Source organism: Diplotaxodon limnothrissa, linkage group LG14 (genome assembly GCF_057381915.1).
Source record: "Diplotaxodon limnothrissa isolate DT_005_m linkage group LG14, D_limnothrissa_male_GT1.1, whole genome shotgun sequence".
Classification (NCBI taxonomy): domain Eukaryota; kingdom Metazoa; phylum Chordata; class Actinopteri; order Cichliformes; family Cichlidae; genus Diplotaxodon; species Diplotaxodon limnothrissa.
Genome location: NC_140609.1, coordinates 14,002,479 through 14,018,319, shown reverse-complemented (window position 1 = coordinate 14,018,319; position 15,841 = coordinate 14,002,479). Strand labels below are relative to the sequence as shown.

Sequence of the window (15,841 nt, the reverse complement as noted above, 5' to 3'; positions counted from 1 at the left end):
CACATTAAGCCCAGCAAAACAAGTCTCCAACATAAAAGGTGTTAGGTAAAAGTTTGAGTAATAGCGCATAGCATACAATCCTAAACTGACTGTCCACACTTCTCATTCTGAGCAACAACTTGTTTGAGAAAGAAATATGTTTAAAGTTGTTTAAAAAAGGGGGGAAAAAAAAAAAAGAAGAAGTCATCATTGATAAAAGTTTCAGTATTGCTTGCTAATCTTGGGTCTCGGTAGCTTATTTTTTGTGTGGTTTTCAGTGTGTCACAATATTCCTTTATCATTCACCTTTACTTCCGAGCTGTACATTTCACATCACACAGTTTTCACAAGCACAAACCGATATAAGGGCAGATAATGACGTGGGAGGATGTTGAGAGAGAGAGAGAGAGAGAGAGGGGGGGGGGGGAAAAGAAAGCGCCCATTGACAGATTAGGCTGAGCATGTAAATTTACACACACGTATGTGCATGTGTATGTCAGACCTCTTGCTGTTTACGTATGTTGTTTTGCACCCCCACCATTCATGCTTGGAGAGCAGGGTAATGAGAAGGAAGTGATGGCATCTGAGCAGGAAGCGTGCGCTTCTCACTCTGCAACCGCTGTGGTTTTCTGCTGCTGTCATTCAGTGTTTGAATCGGATTGTTTGCTTAAACCGTCGGCCTGCTCACTGTCACCTGTGCGTAATTGCTCTTGTTTTTCTCCATCGGGTCGACCAGACAAGTCCACGAAGGGCGTGAGGCTCATCGTCCCGTTGCAGGAAGCTAATCGGAGCAAAGTTGCATCGCGTCGAGTTAAAAATGATGTAAGAGTGAGGCTTTAGGGAATATTGTTATGACAACCTTGAAGATGATACCCAAACATCTTTACATTCAGCTGCTTGGCTTCTCCCTCCGGCCCCGCTTAGCATAGCAGGCTAAATTCATTCTTATTCTCTGCTGACTTGTGCTTAGCAGCCACATCCTGTTTAGACTGCTCACAGTGCCTGTTGTCACCTGAAACACCTGTTTTGTTTTGTTTTAAAAAGATCCTTGTGTGACGCCAGTCAAACGTGAGGTCAGAGTTTCTAATGATATACTGTAATCTAGTTTAATAATCCAGTGCTACATTTAAATATAGTTCACGCTTCATGTTGTTTTTGTTTTTTCCAATACAATACTATATAAACTTGGTTTGTAGTATATGCTTGTCAGTTGAGCCTGATTCCTCTTTTGGTGCAGAGTCATTGACATCTAACATAACTAAGCAGGTTTGTGAACAATAAATAGGGTGATGCAGTGACATTTTTAATGATTATGTCTTTAAGCTTAATGTGCAAAAGCATTTACGGTTTCTGTTTTGAAGACGGGGTGTTTTTCTTATTGTTCCGGTAGTGCAAACCATACAAGGTTTAACACTAAAAGCATTTCCACTGAGGCGTCTGTTGAACCAACAAGAAATTATTTACCATTCACGCACCCGCGGCACGGCATTAAAAGCTAATCTCTCCCAAGGTCTGGGTCACTTTAGGGCCTGTCAAAGTGTTACTGTGTGAAATATTGACGGTTTTGGTCCAAGGTGAGCAGCTCCTCAGTGTTTAGAAAGGTGGAATCATAAGATGTAACAAGAATGCTATAACGGTGTAATATAGTTGCCTTTATTTTATGTTCTTTCTCTTTTCTTGTGTTTTTATTCAGGATAATTGAGTGCAAGGAACTGCCTTTGATCAGTGGGCAGAACTGTGACCCCTATGCTACCGTGTCACTTGTCGGACCTGCCAGGTAACTCTGAATTTCGCGCAGATAACAAAATAAGTTCTTAGTGTGTTACAGAATATAGAAGTAGCTTGTTTGTTCCTTTTTTTTAGCTTTGTGTAATCACATAAGTAATGACCAATTTCCTGAAATAAACAGTGCACAGGTTTTCCACACTGCCTTTAAAACTACTGAGGAATATGTGCAGAAATATTGTGCAGTGTGACTTGAAGCGTAAGGTCCCTACATATATTCTCATCTTTAGGAGCACGCCCGGTCTAAACCAAGGTTGTTATGGTTAAAGCTAATTGTGGAAAAAGTTTGAAGTAGTTTTCTTTTTTTAACTAACTGTAAGAACATCGTGAACTTGCACAGCTGACTTAAAATAAAGTACAAACAGACAACAAATGTCGTTAGTTTTAGTCTTTCTCAGCCTGCCTGAAGAGGCTTTGTCACACATATTTGAGATGTGGGAGTTATTATGGGTTTGTTTGGTTTTTTTAGTTTCAGTTCATTTCCAGAGTGGATTTCTTTTCAGTTTAGTTTTTATTGTTTGAAAGTTTTTATTGGTTTCACTGTATTAGTCAGTTTTTTGTTTGTTTTTAAACTATCATTGTATGGAGGAAATATGTAGGAAGATTTAGGAAAATCGGTGCAGGTATTAGAACAAAAAAAAATCCATCAAAGCCTCCTTGAGAAATTGTAATTTTTTTAATTTATTTTTTTGAGCCAAACTAAAAAAATACTAAGACTAAGGATCTTTCCTCTAAATATTTTGTTATTGAAAGTTTACAAAATTGTTTCATTTAATTTTAGGTAATTCTAACAACCTTCTGTGGGGCATTTTCAGCTTTTACAAGTTGTTGTGCTTGCATTGTAATATCTGTTTGGACTTTCTTAAATCTTGCTCCCAGCAAGTACCCTCCATATTATTTTTGGAGGCGTTTTTAGCTAGATGCTTTCAAGGCTGTTATTAGGCATCTATAATTCGACTTTTGTGAATATAAAGTTGTTTTATTGAGTTGTTTTTGTCATGAATTAAAGTAACAGGGTGCATGTTATAGATGCTAAAAGCAGGTCTTTTTAGTTGCTAGGCATGATGACAGGATTTCTGATATAGTTGGGAACCTCGAGCAGCGTGAGCTGTACCTGCGTGCCAGGTTTAGTTGCTCAACACCTGATCGTGCAGGAGGAGCTCGCAGACAAAGAGCAAACACGCAGACAGAGATTTTGTGCTATTGTAAGATTAGAAAGACTGAAACTAATTAAAACTATCTGAAACAAACCACACCTCTTGAAACAAATACAATATCAAAATCAAAGACTCAGAACTAGCCTCTGGTTTAAACAAATTTTTATTTTATTTTTTTTAATGAATGTCATGAGTGAGCTGACTAAACTTTCCAAGAATACAAAGACTATGAGCTCAACTATGAGCATCCACTTACAGCTTGCCACCATCGTGAACCTTGTTACAGATGGCAAGATTACATTTTAGTCATCTTAAGTCACTCCCTGACAGTGCGATAGGAGTCACATGCTTCTCTTCCCCTTTTCTTCTCAACGTATCCATAGCTGAATCCTTAAATTATCAGAGAAAATGGCATTCAGTTTCTGTAATGTCTCCCCTAAGGTCTGATCAGAAGAAAACAAAGGTAAAGAAGAAAACCAGCAACCCTCATTTTGAAGAGACCTTCTTCTTTGAGGTAAATCTTGTAACACATGTTACCACATCATAGGTTTCAAATGGTCTGTTGGTTACAGCAGATAATTGTATATATTAACCATGACATGTTCATCTGCAGGTCACACGGTCCTACTCCAGGAGGACTCAATTCAACGTGGAGGAGGAGGACATCGAAAAACTTGAGATCAAGTGCGTTTTGAAGGTTTTTTCCCCCCTTTTGTGTGCGCTTAACGCTCTCTCTCGCTGTCTAACAGACCCACACACATACATGTACACGCTTCCCCTTTATAGTCTTGACAAAAGAAGAAGAATTTCTTAACGACTTCAGGTTTAAAAAAAAAAAAAAAAAAAAAAAAAAACCCAAACAAAAAAACTTTTTATTTGGTGTATTCTGACTACTGATGGAGAGCCTTTGATTTCTGGTTAAGGATATGTGGGGCTTCCATCACAGTGGATTCATAGCTCACTGGGTAAGACTAGTCAGAGCTGAAGGTAAACACTCGTGCATGGTGTTGAGGTTTGGATTTGAGGTGGTGTCATTGCACACATTGTATTGGTTTTTATGCACCAAGCAGGTAAGCACTGCTTAGTAGCGATTTTTCTTTTAAGCCCTTTCTGCCATATTTGAAGTGGGTGGTTGTTTTGTGCTGAACACACAGACAGAAAGAGCAACATTTATTTTGCCTTGCTACTTGTACATGTAGTTTGTAGTAACAGTTGTATATTTGCAGATGAAAAACATTCTTTCAGTCCACATCCTTTCCCCTTTTTTGCAGAGTTGATTTGTGGAACAATGAGAATCTGGCTCAGGATGTTTTTCTGGGGGAAACACGGGTTCCTGTCAAGATCCTACAAAGCGACCACATTCACAAAGCCTGGTAAGGAGCAGACGGAAGTATCTCGCTATCTTTAAACGTATTTATGCATACTTATTGAGCACTAGGCTGACAAATTTAGATTTTCTGTCCCCTTGTTTTGAAAATGGGTTTAAAGTGGAATCCTCCCCCCTTCAGGCACATGCCTGTAATAAAGACAGAGCATTTTCTTCCCATTTTAAATGGCAATACTGAGATAAAACTGAAATGTTCATGAGCTTTGGTTTACACCCCTATTACCTCCTGTTTACATAACTCCTAAAAGATTTTCCAAAATAGATTCAGAAGGGTCAGTTTTACCTATATGTGCTCGACTAAATCCAGCACAGTCTGATGCGTCTGTGCCTTTAAAAATTTACTACGGGGGGGAAAAAAACAAAAAACATGATCATTAATCTGTCATGGCCTGATTACCTTCCTCTTTACCAAACAGGGTTTTTTTTTATTTTTTATTTTTTTATTTAAACACTGGAAGGTGGAGCCGCTGCCTTTGGTATTTCACTGTTCAGGAACCCAGTCTTGCATGTCTGTTTGCACTGTTGCATTTTCTTGCTTTTACAAGGTGATCTTAAAACTCTTCCTATATTTCTCAGAGTTCAGCAGTTTTTCCACTGTGTGGGTGTTTTCCTTGCTTTGCGTCAGAGTAGGAGATGTGGGATTACGCCAGATAGCAGTTTGTTAGTAGATGAGGGCTTTGAGTCGAGTGCGTGGGTGGCTTATGCATGGTGGCAGTACCTCATGTCCTGTGTTTATGCTGGAAGTCGTCCATGTTGCATTCATAAAAAGTGTTGGGTACAGGTGATCTGTTAAAGTGTCTCTGTCTGTGTGCAGTGATTACAGATCAAGGGGATTACGGGCAAACCTGCAGTGACTGCAGGCCAACTCGACATGTATAATGTTGTTTTACCCCACCTGTTGGCTTATGGAGAGATGTGCAGGCACTATGGGAGGAAGATTTATTGATCACTAGGCTGACTAATATGTTCTGAATCAAGGGTGGGGGAACTCCAAGCCTTAAGGGCCGTGTCCTGCAGGTTTTAGATCTCGCCCTGGGTCAACACACCTGAATCAAATGAATGAACCTGAATTAGTTCATTACCAGGCCTCTGGAGACCTTCAAGACATGTTGAGGAAGTAATTTAAAACCTGTTTTGGATCAAGGACTCCTCTGAAACCTGCAGGACACCAGCCTTTGAGGCCTGGAGTTCCCCCACCCCTCGTCTAAATGGATATTATAAAAAGACTTTTCCTCCCATGTCCAGATTTTTGGTCATTTTGATCTTTTCTTTCTTAATTTAAATGTCAAAAAAACGCCGATTAGCGGTTGAACAGCCTCACAAATTTAGATTTTCTTTCCCCTTGTTTTGAAAAAGGGGTTCAAAGTTAAATCATCCCTCGTTTAGGCATATACCTGTAATAAAGACAGAAGCATTTTCTGAACATTTTAAATGCCTATGTCGAGATAAAGCTGAAATATTTGTGTGCTTTGGTTTACACCCCTATATGCTGTTAAACAAGCCTAATGATTGAATTCCTCTTATTTTAAGTGAAAGCTGTTAGAGCAGCAGGAAAGAATTGGCAGCGTAGCAAAGACTGCTGTTTAGTTGATATACTGTGATAAACAGGTGGGTATATCTGTACTGAGCAGCATTTAGAAACCTTTTTTTGGTTTTTCTCAGTTGTTGCTGTAAAATATCCTCTAGTTTATCGTCTTGCTTTGCAATCTATTTATCATGGTTTTATGATTTTCAAGATTTTATGCTCATTACTTAAAACCTTTGTAAAGTGGACTTAAATCCTTTGTGATGCTGCATATTTACTGCACTATTCCTGATACTTACTCTATTTCATGTTTATAGTATACATATTTTCTAAAGATGCATCCATTGAACTTTTTTGGCTTATTTCAAATTTCCCTTTTTCCGATACCAGCATTTTCCACTTTCGATATTCTTTCTAAAACCAGCACATACAAGCTAATCAGCTTTTATTCACTGATTTGTTTTTTTCTTAAATAGTAAAAGAAACTATAAAACCTTTACAGTTTCTGCAGTAAGTTACAGGATCTTCTTTTGCTGAAACAACTGAGTATAAAGTTTTCTGCTACTGCAAAGAGGTGAAAATAAGTTTCTGTACCTGACATGTATAATCTTTCTAGACAAAAGCAGGGTCTAGTAGATTTATAGAACAAAATAAATGTCAGGTACTTCCATAATTTTCCAATATATTTATAACTTCACTAGATAACCGGAGATCAACTCTCGTCTCTTTTTCTCCCGTCTCCATAATTTTTCTCCTAACTGCTTTAATCGTTCTGCTCATACCGAAGCTGCCGACTCTTGGCTGGCTCTGACCTCTGGATAGGTTCAACCACTTTTCTTTTGTTACCTTCTTAAACTTGTCCTTGTTCACTTAAGTTAGGTCGATTTAAGTGTCTGGTTAGGTTTGTTGTTAGGATCGTTTTCGTGGTGGTCCCCCCGCAGTTTACTTTGGAGAACTTTGTCGCCGAACTCAGAGCTGAGACCATCTGTGCTAACACCGTGTAAGCTTGTGGCTGTGAATATACCACTGTGCACATGTTATGTATTTATGAGATATAGTGTCTTGTAATCAGACGTGAGGCTGTCAGAGGGTCACTGGTGCGAGCTGAGTACACTGGGAATCGGCTGATTGCAGTTCCTGGTTGATTCAATGTTGCGTTTTTTTTGTTTGTCTTTTTAATATTTTCCCACTTTGAGGATCTCATGCATCTCTGTTGTTACTTCATCTGCTGTTTCAACTGGCTGTTACTGATTTATGAAAATGGGAGAGTGTGTTAGTTGTTAATTATTAATTATTAGTGGTCATAAGCTGCTTCTTTGCCTGGACCACCCCCACTATAAACAAGCACTCCCACCTCCACCACACCGCACCCTATCCCTGCCACCCACACACCCACCAATATCAGTCATGGCCTATGTAACCCTCGTCACTTTCTCAACCCTGTCCTCTAATGTGTGACTTTGTATTGTGCCCCTTCCTCCTGTTTTGTGTATATACTCCTCATGTCTGTTATTTATTCCTGCTGTCCTGCTAGTTATGTTTTCATACCATGCTCAGATGGTGTGGCGCTCCCACAATTTTGTAGTACATGTACAACAATCTGGCATCTCTACTAGAAGTTTGTGCATTAAAACAAAGAGCTAAGAAGTCTTAAGTTAACTGGATGGATGCACACCAGATGTAAACCGCTGCGTGCTCAAATAAGCAGCTCTCGATCTTTATCTGCATCGAAGATAATAACATGTCAGCTGTTTTGTTCAAAATTTGTTTCCACTTTCCTCAATTGGCTGTGGAGGGGTGAAAAAAAATATTGCAGGTTTAAACTCTGTGTTTGACTCAGACAACTGTATTCTGCATGAGTATATGTGCACAACTCATCATATATTTAGGTAAGACATTGGATAAAAGCACATTTTGACAAATGAAGATGCTTTCTTCTGTCCTGCAAAGTGTTTTTGGAAGCTTCAGTGTTCGTTTTGCTGCTTTTTTCTGGTACAGTTGGTCTGTGATGTGTTAAACAGTTGGTATCAAACAAGCAGGATCAGCTTTTTTTAAATTTTTTTTTTAAATTATGTGTAATCTTAGGTGGGTTGTGTTGTAGAGTTAATACTTTATGAAAGTGTCCAGGCTGTCTGTGACTGACACACATGTTCTCAGTTATCTGGTTTCTGTCTTGGTTATGTGATAAGTCGCAGGTTCCATGTGTTCAGAGGATGACTCATTAGTCACAGCACAGTAATGTGTTGTTTCTCTTATTGTCACCCATAAGGTATCTCCTTCAGCCAAAAGGGAACGGCAACAAATCCAAGTCTGATGATTTAGGATCCTTGCGTTTGAAGCTGACCTACATAGAAGACACAGTGCTGCCATCTGCCTGCTACACGCCACTCTGCACCCTGCTGCTCAAATCCCCAGATGTGAAGGTGAGACAGACGCTTTAAGTCGAAGCAAATCCTGATGAGAAAATTCCACACTGAGACGATGCAGAGATCGATATTGTTGTCTTTTCTCTTTTCACTTTTTTTTTCTCACCCTTCTTCAGCCCATCTCAGCATCAGCAGCACACATCCTGGGGGACATTTGCAGAGAGCGATACGAGGTCGTTCTGCCGATGGTCCGACTGCTGCTCCACAACAATCGCTTCGTGCCTTTTGTCTCTGCTGTGGCAGCACTGGAGCTGGACAACACTCAGTGAGTACTCCTCTGGCACATACCTTTTTACACCAAGCCAAGTAGATACACCGGATAGAAACATGCAAACAGATGTTACTGCACTGCAGTCACGCTGTGTTTTCCCTAACAAACAGTTCAACTTTCTGGCTATGACTAATGCAATAAAACAGGAAGCAGCTCTAAAATACAATAGAGCTTCAAGAGTGAATGTGGTTTTAATTACTCGTCTTGACTCAGACGGTCTGATTCTGAAACTTCATAAAAATTCTAGTCACAAAATAAAGTCTAATTGGTGTCTGTGGAATATCTGTGTCCATACAGGGAGGCTAACACTATATTCCGTGGCAACTCGCTGGCAACGCGCTGCATCGATGACATGATGAAGATTGTGGGAAAGAATTACCTATCTGTCACCTTGAAGCCTGTAATAGATGAGGTATGAGTAAAAAGGAGACACACACACACACACACATCCTGTGTCGATGCCAGAATAGTCATGAATCACTGGGGTTAGAATGGAAAAATCCACTTAAACATCTGCCCTTCAGCCTCAGTCTGCAGATGTGCAGATGTAATTGGAGGGTTTGGATAGGCGCAGGGTATTTTCCTTTAAACGGTTTTAAAACTGTAATTTTTTTTTAATCCTGTCTGGCTTGTTGACACTGGTCTAGATGTACAGGTTGAAGGCCACTGTAATTACCACAGTTTCTTGCAACTGTATCTACAGAGTGTGCATTATTGTGTATTTGGTCTTTTCTTTTATCTGTGACTTACAATTGCTAGTTAATTTGAGTTCTTCGACATAAAGCAAAAAGACACAGCTGGTGTTGAAAATGCCTTCAGTCCCTCCTCTCACTCACCGTGTCCAGCTGGTGTCCCTCCAATTTCAAGAAAATCTGAATAAACGTGCAGCTCCACACAGCAGCAAATCTCAGTTCTTGTTCACTTGAAATTTAAAGATTTGGTTTGTACTAATTGTTCTTTGTTTGCTTGCTTGATTTTTTTTTTTTTTTTTTTTCCCCCTCGTATCTTTAACAGATTTGTGAATCCAACAAAACCTGTGAGATAGACCCTATTAAACTAAAGGAAGGTGACAATGTAGAGGTCAACAAGGTAAGTGCACCCATCTCACTAGATTTATCAGTCTTGTAACAGGATTAATTGAAGCTTTGCTTGTCGTAAAACTGCGAAAAAAGTGTTTATCCACTTTTTAGCTTCTGTTTAAAACATTTTAAAGTGATGCTAAGTTGTTGTGCGTTTTTTACTTTACCTGTGCAGGAAAACCTGCAGGGTTACGTCCAGAAAGTCTTCTCCTCCATCACCCAGTCAAGTTCTAACTGCCCACCACTAATGTGTGACGTCTTCAGGTCTCTGAGGCATTTGGCCTGCAAACGCTTTCCAGGTAAAACGTAGAGCCAGTGTTAAAAAGAAAAACTGCTGTGACAAAAGGTTATATGCACACCCACAGCAGGTGTGTAAATTGTGACGTAAATGTCATTATGCCGGGCTTTTAGCAGATTGCGATGTTGCTGCTGGCTAAATGCCTTAGTAGTCCACAGCAGTATATTAAACCAAATGATATTTGGTATATTTATATATACACTCACCAGTCTTTTCTTTGCATACACCTTGATTTTACTGGGTTGGACCTTTGCTTTGCCTTATGAGCTAACTTAATTCTTCATGGCATAGATTCAGCAAGGTGCTCGATACATTCCTGAGGTTTTGGTCTATTTTGACAGTTTTGAGCTTTTCTCGTATAAAATATCTCTATTTTATACGCCTTTTTTTTTTTTGCCGATTGAATTGAATTTGCTGGTTTCTCAGGTGTTTCTTTCTCCTCTCCACAGGCGACCCACATGTTCAGTACTCAGCCGTCAGCAGCTTTGTGTTTCTGCGCTTTTTTGCTGTCGCTGTTCTCTCTCCTCACTCCTTTCAACTGCGTTCCCATCATCCTGTAAGTACACGTCACCCACTCTCAGCGCTAATGACCAGTGAGCGTTTGCAGTTTACGTTCTCAGTCGGTTAACCTCGGTGCCGTTGTACATTTTCTGTAACTGCAGGATCCCGAGATTTCCCGGACGCTCACACTCATCTCAAAAACCATTCAGACTCTCGGCAGCTGGGGTAGCTTGTCAAAAAAGCTGGTAAGATTTATATTGCTGAAATTCTAGTGTGAACTACGTGTTGTCCACTTTATAGTAATTGACAAACAGAGGCACTTTCCAAATGCATTTTTCTTTCCTGTTATGCTAATTAAACCCACTTTGTTTTTTCTCTTTCTAGTCCAGTTTTAAAGAAACCTATATGTATGACTTCTTCAAATCATTCCAGGAAGAGAAGTGTATCGAAAAAGTTAAAAAGGTATTTTTTTCCCCCTCACATACTCACATAAAGGTCTATAAAAGGATTCATCATTTCTAATGGCTGTTATCATTTTGTTTCCAGTTTCTGGATGAAATCTCCTCCAACGTCAGTAAGGAGTCCAGTGGGCTGGAAGACGCTGTCGTTCTCAAGGAGGGGTGAGTGTTCAGTTCAAGTCTGGGCAGAACTGAGAACTCTCACTTGGTAATAAAGAAGCCTTGAGAGTAGGCATAAAACAACAAGTGAATTTTATGACACGATAACCGTTTGAGGGCGTTCACTATGTCCTGTTAGAAGACTCTAATTACATCATTTGAGCATAAAGATTACTCTGAAGTAATAAATTGTACTTGTGTTTTTTTTGCCTTAAGTAAATCAGCTCAGATTTGAACCCTTAGCCTGTCCTTTTATAGGGAAGTACAGAAACGTGCTCAGGGGAGAAAACCCCCTGGAATGAAAACGTTTAAGAAGAGGTGGCTCAGACTGACCAACAGGGAGCTCTCCTACCACAAACATAAAGGTGAGACCAGTTTACTGTAATCTCATACTCGAATGTGATGAAAACTAATGAGACAAACACGTATGCACGGGTTACACGCAATGCTAAGTTCCCGATACTAGCACTAGATGGAGCTAAAGTAATTACTTGTATATTACTTATAAAATTAAGAGATTAAATGGACTGGTTCTTTTATATAGTGCATTTCTACTGAGTATTCAAAGCACTTTATACTTGCCTCATTCACCCATTCATACAAGCACTTTTTTTCTGTTTATGCCTTTTAAAGTACTGGACAATAAGCATATACAATGACCTGATTTGTTTTTGTAGTTTCCTGTGTTGATTACTTGCGTGTTGACTTTGCATCAGCTGATTAATGAAATGCATGTTTTGAGGGCTTTGCAGAGTAAATACTGCCTTTCTGTGATACTTAAGGAAAGTTTCGAGTGCTCAGTAAATTGTCAGAGAGAGAGGGTGTGATAATAAACAAGATTGATCATCAATCATTGGAGCCAGTTGATAGGAATATAAAACTTCAAGTCTTCAAGGAATTTCCCAAAAAATCTGTTCAAAAACTGCAGCTTTTACTTTCATAGGAGAAGTTAAAATGTTTTATTTTCTTCTGCTCATTATTTAAGCTAAACGGTAATGTTGTTGAGACTGGAGGCTGTTTGTGCGTAAACCTAACAGAATGACTTGTTCTCCCCAGGGAAAGATGCCGACCGCACCATTAATGTCAAAAATATCCGGGCGGTGGAGAAAGTGGATGAAAGTGCCTTTAACCGCAAAAATGTAAGCCAGTTCCCCCTCTCACATGGCCCCGTCATCACTTCTCATGTATTACCCGTTTAAAATGGAAACGTCAGTGCCAGTGTCACTTCCTCCTGTTGTTATTAACAGTGAAAACGGCGCATTGTTGGTCTCATGGGCACGTTCACTTTCAAATGAAGTACAGAAATGACAATGTTGTTGTTGCTGGTGTAGAGGGGCGCTTTGTTTCTTGCGCTCAGAATGACCTTTATGGGAACGAAACGGTCACATCATAGTTTAACTACTTTGTTTCTCTTGCGTCAGATGTTTCAGGTGGTCCACTCTGAGAAGCCTCTTTACGTCCAGGCTGGAAACTGTGTGGAAGCCAGCGAGTGGCTGGAGGTCCTGAGCCAGGTCAGTCGTTGCAACGAGGGACGCCTGGCCACTTTCCACCCGTCAAACTACACCAGCGGGGCCTGGCAGTGCTGCCAAAGCCTGAGTAGCAACGCTCCAGGCTGCAAGCCCTGCACAACGTGAGTTTTTCCTCCACATCAACACCACCGCGAGGGGCGGGGCGGGGGGGAATGGTTCAGTACCCTCGCTGCCATACGTGGGGCGTGTGTTGCAGATCACAATAAACGCTTAATAAAACTGCCTGCTGGTCTTAAGTTTGACTGACTGTGTAGGTGCTCACGAGCAAACCTTAACCTTTTAATCATTATCTCTTGTTATGAGGACATTTCAAATGGAAAATAGAAAACTTCTAAAGCAGGATTTTTCAGGTGTGCTGATTTTTATATGATGTTAAAAAAGAAAAGTCTTTTCAGCGTGGCATCAAAGCAGGTTAAGTTTGAAGTTTTCAATAAGGAAGAGGCTTTGTAGGGACTAAACTGAGCTTTAATTGAGAAGTGTTTGATTTCATTTATCAGCTACTGACTTTGAGGACTGTCATTTAGCTGCTCTGATGTTGTCGATCTTCTTCACCGCCTCTGTAGATGTTTAGCAAGTTTACAAAGATGAGTCAGATGGTGCACTTTCATGCTAACGTCTGTAGTGTAAGTGATGTGTGCGAGTGTGGAGAGATGCATGTATTTACGTTGTTTTTCTTAGTTTGTGAGTTTCCTTTTTTTGCTGCTTTTTCCTGCAAAGATTTCTCTACACTTGTGTTCTCTCCTGTTTCAGCACCATGCTGGCCAACCTGCAGCTGGATATAGACTGTGACCGAGAAGCAGAGAGAATTTTCTCACTCCTCTCAGCAAACGACACAAAGCTTCAGAGCATGGAGGGTCAGTATCAGCATCGTTTTCAGAAATGCTTCATTAGAGAGAGCAGGGTATGGTTCATATAAATGCAGCTGACTCATGATATGACGTTCAGTTTAGGGTATTTAATCGTATAAAACTACAAGCCTTATGTATACATTAGGCCCAGTGTTGTGCAGAGTGAGGTCAGATCAGCTGGTGTTTGTCTCTCAGACATTTGCGAGCTTTTTTTTTTTTTTTTTTTTAAATACCAGCAGCTGTCCTTTGTGGGATCAGCCATCAAAGCAATCAACGTATGAAGATGTCAGGTTTTAAATTCATTCATTCTCCACACTATGGTGTGTTTCACACGAACCACTGAGGGCAAAACTTTTAATTTCCAGTGTGGCGGGACAACTCATTTTCAGCCTTCATCTGGTGATTTAGAGGTGAAGTTGGTCTAATTCAGGACCACTAGAGCACCAACATCTTAAAGCAAAACCACAGACAGTATAAATGGTCACGTAGCTACTGTGACATCATCTGTTGCTGAGCATTTGGTAACCATCCCACAGATAATCCTCCTCAAACACAGTATCGCCAAACTTTACAACATAGATTTAATTTATTATTCAGTGTGACCCAAAACGAGTGACTAAGCCCATAAAGTCATCGGGAATCTGTTTGGTTATCTCAATAAACATTTTCCCACAGACTTGTCTAGTAACAGAAGTCCTTTAACAGACACAGCTATCGCCATCTGGTGGCCAACTTAGGGCACTTTTACACAGGCTTCATTCATCTGACCTTAAAGCTAAATCTACGGTGGCTCTGAGAGGACAAATGGATTGCAAGATAAGAAAGTAGCAGGAAAATCTCACAAAACACAACAAAGTGTTTCTAGGGAGACAATAACAGGACAGACGAGCTGTGGAAGTGACAGAAACCAAAACATGCACCGGACTGCACTGGGACGCGCTTACAGGAGGAAAACACTTCCGTTTTGTTTTGTAATTTTATTATTATTATTTTTCTTGTGTTTTATGTGCTTTTGCAGGAGTTTTTCTATGTACTGGTGTTTTCTTGCAGTGCATTTGACCTCTCAGGGCCACTGTTTGCATCCACGTTTCATACAAACTATTAAACACGCCTCCTTTTTTTGTATCACATGGTTTTCCCCATTGGGCTGAACACCTCGGACACCCAGTCTGCCATCTCAGTTTTTCTACTTTCACTCTGGTGTCTGTGTAAAAGAGCGAGGGTAAACTGTTTTGCACATACTGCTAATGAAGCTGTTACTTCACTATATCGTCGCGTAGATAAAAACTTGTTTCCTGCCGTCTTCGTGTTCACCATCTCACTTCCGAGCACTTGAAGTTGCACTTTGTAATGTTTGTCCTCTCCACAGATGCCTGTGCCAGTTTGGCAGTGTATCAGGGCCCCCAGCGAGAGCCGGAGGAATACTCAAAGTTCACCATTCAGGAACCCAAAGAGACCTTTCACACACTGAAACAGCTCCGAAACATCATGGAGGAGCTGCAGCGGCAGCACAATAGCAGGAATGACGTACGGCAGTACGGCAGCCTGTAAGTCTCCATGTTACATTATTACAATACACCAGTTTTACGCAGTATGAGTATATAATGCAGTGACGGTAAATGATGTGGAAATCTTATTAATAATACTAAAACACATTCTGCAGTGTGGATGCTGAAAGTAGGACTATGTGATCTAAATTGGTAGAGGAAGTGCAGAACACGATGGCAAAGAAAAATGGGAAATTTTCAAAATAAGACGCTAAAGTTGTGATCTAAAGCCCTGCAAAGGACATCACAGGTGCACAGGGCAGCATCTGATATCCCCATGTTGTTGTTGTCCCTGGATCATCATCATCATCGATGTTGGTCCAGGTTTTAATACTGCAAGGGACCATTAATACTGTTGTGATGTCATAGTTTTTCGACATGGAAACACAATCACGTCACACAGCAAAGCCAAACCTTAATCCTAGCTCTGACTATGGCCCCTCTATCCCTGCCCTATAATGATAATGATGATCCAGGACGAACACCTGGATCTCCGCTACACCTGAGGATCAGTTCAAAAGTTTTGGACACTAAAAGTAAAGCTGGGAAGCTTGCAGAAATAACAAAAGAAAGTTTGACCTTAAGGGACTAACGCCCTAACTTTAATGTTTTATTACAGCTGTGGCCCAGGACTCTCAGAAAGATCACTTACTCATTATCTTTGTCTTCCTTCCCGTTTCAGTGACAACCCCATAGTGGGAAAAACCTCTTAACCTGGCTGGGGCGATCTGGTCCAAAAGCAGCCACGCCTGCATCACAACAAAGCGCCTACGTTGTCCATTAGAAGCCCCAGGAGCTGTGCCAGTGAGAAAAGGTGCGACCAGGTGAATGATACGCCACCTGACCTCCACATGTCATGAGTCCACTACAGCAGTGACAGCCCGAGAAGGGG

At 40.5% G+C, this 15,841-nt stretch overlaps 1 protein-coding gene across 1 annotated transcript in view; it reads left to right on the top strand.

Moving 5' to 3' along the window:
• The window catches only part of rasa2 (RAS p21 protein activator 2), a 28,516-nt gene extending 12,695 nt beyond the window's left edge, over positions 1 to 15,821 (top strand). Inside the window, exons 6-24 of the mRNA XM_085370077.1 lie at positions 1,673 to 1,756; positions 3,363 to 3,435; positions 3,535 to 3,605; positions 4,193 to 4,294; positions 8,103 to 8,256; positions 8,376 to 8,524; positions 8,828 to 8,942; positions 9,545 to 9,619; positions 9,785 to 9,908; positions 10,357 to 10,463; positions 10,570 to 10,653; positions 10,793 to 10,870; positions 10,955 to 11,028; positions 11,284 to 11,390; positions 12,082 to 12,164; positions 12,447 to 12,655; positions 13,305 to 13,408; positions 14,772 to 14,949; positions 15,632 to 15,821. Of these exons, the coding sequence (XP_085226203.1) occupies positions 1,673 to 1,756; positions 3,363 to 3,435; positions 3,535 to 3,605; positions 4,193 to 4,294; positions 8,103 to 8,256; positions 8,376 to 8,524; positions 8,828 to 8,942; positions 9,545 to 9,619; positions 9,785 to 9,908; positions 10,357 to 10,463; positions 10,570 to 10,653; positions 10,793 to 10,870; positions 10,955 to 11,028; positions 11,284 to 11,390; positions 12,082 to 12,164; positions 12,447 to 12,655; positions 13,305 to 13,408; positions 14,772 to 14,949; positions 15,632 to 15,662 (2,002 nt within the window). The 3' untranslated portion in view covers positions 15,663 to 15,821. The remainder of the gene's footprint in view (positions 1 to 1,672; positions 1,757 to 3,362; positions 3,436 to 3,534; positions 3,606 to 4,192; positions 4,295 to 8,102; positions 8,257 to 8,375; positions 8,525 to 8,827; positions 8,943 to 9,544; positions 9,620 to 9,784; positions 9,909 to 10,356; positions 10,464 to 10,569; positions 10,654 to 10,792; positions 10,871 to 10,954; positions 11,029 to 11,283; positions 11,391 to 12,081; positions 12,165 to 12,446; positions 12,656 to 13,304; positions 13,409 to 14,771; positions 14,950 to 15,631) is intronic.
• The last annotated feature ends 20 nt before the right edge of the window (positions 15,822 to 15,841 follow it).